Genomic DNA, 6,000 nt, shown 5'->3' on the forward strand with positions numbered 1-6,000 from the left:
TCACTCTGTTGCCCAGGCTAGAGTGCTGTCACATCAGCCTAGCTCACAGCAACCTCAAACTCCTGGGCTCAAGCAATCCTACTGCCTCAGTCTCCTGAATAGCTGGGACTACAGGCATGCGCCACCATGCCGAGCTAATTTTTTCTATATATTTTTAGTTGTCCAGCTAATTTCTTTCTATTTTTAGTAGAGACGGGGTCTCGCTCTTGCTCAGGCTGGTCTCGAACTCCTGAGCTCAAATGATCTTCCCGCCTCGGCCTCCCAGAGTGCTAGGATTACAGGTGTGAGCACCACACCCGGCCCAGATGTTCTAACCATAGTAAAATAGTCTAATTTGGACTTGGCCTCTTTATCCTCTCTCATCCTGTTGTGGAAATGAACACAAGCAATACAGTGGCTAAAGAGTGGGCCAAAAATGGAAGTAAAGGGACAGGACACTCAGCCCACACCATTACCTGGTGTTACCTGGAGTCACCTTGGTGTCACCTGGGTGGCCAGGAAGGTCGTGAGGAGGGCTGTGTTGCTGCCTGCTCTCCACTGGGGCCTGTTTCTTGCCCCCAGGTACACCGTGCTGCGGCTGATGATTCGGCAGAGGCTAGAGGAGATAGCAGAAACCCCCGCAACAATCTGAGCCACCGGAGTGAGGGGATCCAGACACCCCAGGAGCCACCATTGACATGAGCAGACCCACAGAAGGCCGGATGCCTTCTTTCCATGGAAATGTTTAAATGTAAACCTCTCCAGCTCTGGACAAGCCACCGTTTGCTACCTGGAGCAGGATGAAGACGTCAGCAGACAGCTCCCCATCCCTGAACCCTGTTCTCCTTTCATTCACTCACAAGGACTTTTGATTTAAGGAGGACTCCAAATGCATGTGCGTGTTTTTACACTTGCGTGCAACACGCACGCGATACGTGTCTATGTGCCTACCTGACATTTTCACATGTGATTAAATTCCAAGCAACCAGCACAAGTGCCATGAGGCTGGCCCAGAAGTGCTGCCTGTGGGCAGGAAAATCAGAGGAGATGCTGATCTGAAGGGTTTTACATCAAAGAAAACCTCAAGTGCCATGGAGCAGCCACAGATATTTAGAAGGGGCAGGGGGTTCTCCAATCTTACCATTTGGGGTATTTATATGTTAGTTTAAATTCTCCCTGTATGCGTAGAAGGATCAGTGAATGTGAGACCCTTGGAAATTGACAAAATAACACCCCCAATACCCTTAGGGCAAGTCTGATGGAAAGAAAAAGATAACCCATCAGTGGGGTAGATGCAATAAGCCCACAAGTTTTTACACTGGAAACTGATTGTTTTGAATAACAAAGATGTATGGGATATTCTATGTGGACCCCTGTAAAGAATGGATTCTGCCTCCGTCCCACCTCCATGCCACCTCTAGGAGACAGAGGCCACCTGTGTGTCTCTCTGCATGCCAAGCTGCTGGCACATCTCCCTGCTGCTCCCTCAAGTGAAGGAAAGGTCTCATGAAACAAAGATCTTGGCAAGTGTGCACATGATGCTGAGCAGCGAGTGTGGCCAGAGCATGGGTCCTTCTGGTGTAGTGGCCAGGAAGTTTCCAAGTTCCCTCCTTCATGCTGAAGGGCAGTGGCTACCAGCAGAGACGACAGGTGCCATGAGCCCAGCCCGTCTCCATATCATCAAGGGTCTTCCTGCACTTGGTCTGGGGCTCTGTGTTTGAAGTTGAGGCTTTATTCTTTCCAGCCTCTTGGGTTCTTGCAAGTTGCCCTCACCTTGTGTGTGGAGATGGACTCCAAGAGCGAGGACTCGTCCTGCTACTGATTGAGGGTGGGGCTCAGGGAAGCTCTTTAGGTAAAGGTGCAGAGGAAGGACAGAACGTCTCTTTTGGCTTCTCTGAGCAGCCACACAGGTGATCTTTAGAGCCAGCCCCAATGAGAGGAAAGGTCAGAGATGGTCAGTCCACTGTGGCCCACATAGGGAAAATTGCCAGGCAGCTGAGTGCACCAGTGTGGCTGATACAGTTTGAGGAGGCACAGACGATGCTTGGAGCTGGGTGCCTGGCTGGGGAGATCAACTGGGCAAGACCAGGAGCTCCTAACAGCAGTGTCTCTGAGCCTTGCTGGGGTATGGGCCCTCCCCTTCTCTTCTCCACCTCCTATCCAAGGAAGGTTTGCAGAGCTGGGCAGTTGAGGAAAGGAGAGCCACTGGCCGGTGCCTCCAAAGGAAGGTGGACCCTTTCGGCAGAGCTGTTCCTGCCCCGGGCACCCTTCTGCCCCCTACTCATACCTATGGCCTTTGTAGAAGGCCCACAGCTGTGGTCTCCTGGTAGACTGCAAAAAAGATGGCATGCTGTCACCTGGCATTTTGCTGGGGGTCTCTCATGGGGACACTACCACCAGCCCCGTAGGGCATGGAGTGGAAACCCAGAGGGGCTTAGTCTCAATCGTACGTCTCAGTGGGCTCCTGCAAAATGCACAGAATTGGGGACAAAAAAGACAAGGAGAGGCTCCCTTTGTTACAGATGGGAAAGAGCAGCTTTGTGAATGCAAACATACCTCCTGAGTTTTGCATTTGAGAAGATGATTTGGAGAGCAGCTCTTCCAGTACTTTATATTTTGAATGTTCAAAGCCTTCGTTGGCCCCAGTAATTCTCCTTGGGGCCTGGGGGTGGGGGAGAATTTCCACAAAGCAAATTACTAACCACTAACTCTTACTGGACAGCTATTTCTGGTTTGTAAAAGTTCTCTTTAATTTGCACTAGCACTGTGATAGTGTTAAATATGGAAATGTTGCAAAATGTCCATTTTGCCAGATGACTTTCTAAGAAAATGATGCTAAAGTAGGCTCAGCTTTTCAAAAATAGGGGGTAGGAGCTGGTCAGGGCAGGGAAGCGAGGAGAAATCACATCTTACACAATGCACTTCCACTTTTCCATTTTGGCCCGCCCTATTTAGAGATCATTTCTCTCGTCCTAATAACCTGATCAGACATTTTGGAAAAGTTCTTTGAAATAGCAGCGGTTGAAACAGAGACATTTCTCCACGGTATGGATGGGATTTTCTCACTGGTATCACATGGCCTTGCAGCTTTGAACTCCTCCACCGATTTGTGTGGGTTTATGTAATTGTGTGCAATCAACCTGAAATGGCGTGAAGAACAAAAGGCCAATTTATAGGGTTTTGTGAGTGTTTTTTCCCAACTTGGGAAAAGCAGTTTAGCCGCATCTGGGGCTTATATTACAAGGTGATCAAGTGAAAGAAAACCTTGAGCCCATCTGGCTGGGATGGTGGAATTAAGCACAAGATCACATCCTCGCTCACATGAGCGGGAAGGTGAGGGCTTAACTGGGAAGGGTTACCTTGGGGAGGGGCTGAGAAGCACAAACGATAGGCTTGCCCGGGCGTGTTGGTGGCGAGCATGCACACGCGTCTCCAGGCTGGATGGACTTCAGCTTCGAGTTGAGGTTGAGGCGAGAGGATCTCAGATCAGCCACCCATCCACGAGAAAGATGCTGAGGCTCGAGGTCCAGGTTTGGGTCTGAGACATGCTGATGCTTCAGGGAGAAATATTTTCACCCCACCCTCCTCCCCCCAGAAAAGAAAACAATACTCTCTCCTGGAAACCTCCAGATAAAGACATTTAATCATCATATCAGTGGCCTATAATGACCCCTCAAAATAAGTTCTCCACGCAAAAATGTCTTCGCAGGAATCCTTTTCTGTGCCGTCAGGTGGTTATTTCCGAGCTTCAGGAGAGTGGAAGGGAAAATGAGCCCCAGAAGGGCAAGGAATTCTCTTAAGAAAAGAGCAGCTCTCTTTCAAACAACACCGCCGCCGAAACAACAAAAAACCACATTTTATTTCAAAGCTCTGTAGCACGGAGAACATGGCATCACAGTTACACCTCCAAGAGAGAAATTTCTATGTGAACGGGGGAATTTCAGTGTCTCATGGTGACCAAACCCTGATATGAAGGATGACAAGAGATCACCCTAAGCATCCTTGATACAGCGGCATGAGAAGTTTCAAGTTTCTACTTAAATCGTTTTACGCGAAGTCTTGCTTCAGTCCGATGGGATGAGATGGGATGTCCTGGAGAGATATATATAAAAACGAGTGTGGTACCCTTTCTTTCAGATGGAACTGAAAGCTTTACCTTATTGCAAGGGGAGGTTAAAGCACCCCTTGTGTTTTAACTGAGCACAAAAGCCTCACAAGCTATGAAGGGAGGGCCTCCATCTGCCCTTGGAGTCCTCCCTGCACGTCACAGACCTGTTTCAGGCTGATGTTTCTGGTGTGTAATCGCTAGTGTTTCCTAAGCGTTTCCCCACTCATTTTAGCCTCGTGGAGTGTTCTTTTCTTAATCTTAACTTGTCTTTTCAGTGATGGTACATGACCTGGTTCAATGTTTGCTTCTGGACTTATAAACCCATGCATTTAGGCATCTTAACATAATTTGACAAGGCCTTGGTAGGGAGCCGTACATTTTTGTAACGTTTTGATATGTTTTAATGCACCTGACTTAGCTCTGATTGAAATAAAGCACTTTTCAAAGAGAAGTCCCCTCGTGAATGGGTCTGTGTGTGTCTGCTGGGTGGGGAGCTCTGTGTTGTGAGAGGGTGTCGGTATGTTTGGGGACAGGAATGTGAAGGTACCCCCAGGAGATAAGTTAATTTCCTTCCCCCAGAGTTTATGGTTTGAATGTGCTTGAGCCTGGCCGTCATGTTCCCAATGGAAAGTGAGATGAGAACACCCTGTGTTGAGTCTCTAGTTGAGGCCCCAGGGGAGCCAGGTGTTGTGGAAAGAGCTGGAAACTACTATTCACTGAAGCTGGATTTTCACCCCAACTCCACCCCTGGCTCTTTAGGACCTGGGACCAACTCAATGAACGTTTTTCTAGGTCTTGGTTTTCTCACTTGTAAAATGGCCAAGCCACACACTGCAGGGTCTGGGGACCTGGGCTTGCCTCTGGTGGAAGCAACCCCCCCAAGGCCCCAAAGAACAAAACTTCAAGTCCAACCCAACAGGGGGGGAAAGGTAAATTTAAAAGGTCAATTTGGCTAGACCATGGTACCCAGATATTTGGTCAAATGCTAGCCTAGATGTCGCTGTGAAGTTATTTTTGAGATGAGATTAACATTTAAATCAATAGACTTTGAGCAGATTACCCTCCATGATGTGGGTGGGCCTCAACCAATTAGTTGAAGACCTTAAGAGAAAAGACTGGGGTTCCCAAGGAAGAGGAATTCTGCCTCCAGCCTGCCTTTGGGCTCGAACTGGAACTTTAATCATGTGAGCCAATTCCTTAAAATAAATTCTCTCTTCTCTTTCTTTCTTTCTTTTTTTTTTTCTTTTTTGAGACAAAGTCTCACTGTGTTGCCCGGGATAGAGTGCCGTGGCATCAGCCTAGCTCACAGCAACCTCAAACTCCTGGGCTCAAGCAATCCTACTGCCTCAGCCTCCCAAGTAGCTGGGACTACAGGCATGCGCCACCATGCCTGGCTAATTTTTTTTTTCTATGTATTTTTAGTTGTCCGATTAATTTCTTTCTATTTTTAGTAGAGATGGGGTCTCGCTTTTGCTCAGGCTGGTTTTGAACTCCTGAGCTCGAACAATCCGCCCACCTCGGCCTTCCAGAGAGCTAGGATTACAGGAGTGAGCCACCGCGCCCGGCCCTCTCTTCTCTTTCTATACACACACACACACACACACACACACACACACACATCCTATTTGTTCTGTTTCTGTGTCTCTGGAGAACCCTGACTAATACAGAGGGGTGATGTGGTTGGTCCAGAAAGTCCAATATGTGATTGACAGTTGTCATCCTAGGAAACCTGGCATGAAGCATGAATAATGACCATAATAATTTGGCCTCTAGAGGAAGCTAACAGCCAAGACAAGATTTTTAATGATGCCTTCCCAAACAATGTATATTGATATAAAAGAAGAAAGAAAGAGAGAAAAGTTTGAATAAATCACATTTCCCTTTGAGTGTTGCTTCCACTTCCTATATTTAGT

General features: G+C 47.9%; 1 protein-coding gene across 1 annotated transcript in view; it reads left to right on the plus strand.

The window, feature by feature from the left end:
• RASSF2 (Ras association (RalGDS/AF-6) domain family member 2) overlaps positions 1 to 2,600 on the plus strand; it is a 29,795-nt gene extending 27,195 nt beyond the window's left edge. The window contains exon 11 of the mRNA XM_012639303.1: positions 562 to 2,600. Within this exon, the coding sequence (XP_012494757.1) occupies positions 562 to 631 (70 nt within the window). The 3' untranslated portion in view covers positions 632 to 2,600. The remainder of the gene's footprint in view (positions 1 to 561) is intronic.
• Positions 2,601 to 6,000: the final 3,400 nt, after the last annotated feature.

Source organism: Propithecus coquereli, unplaced genomic scaffold, assembly GCF_000956105.1.
Source record: "Propithecus coquereli isolate 6110/MARCELLA unplaced genomic scaffold, Pcoq_1.0 Scaffold139, whole genome shotgun sequence".
Classification (NCBI taxonomy): domain Eukaryota; kingdom Metazoa; phylum Chordata; class Mammalia; order Primates; family Indriidae; genus Propithecus; species Propithecus coquereli.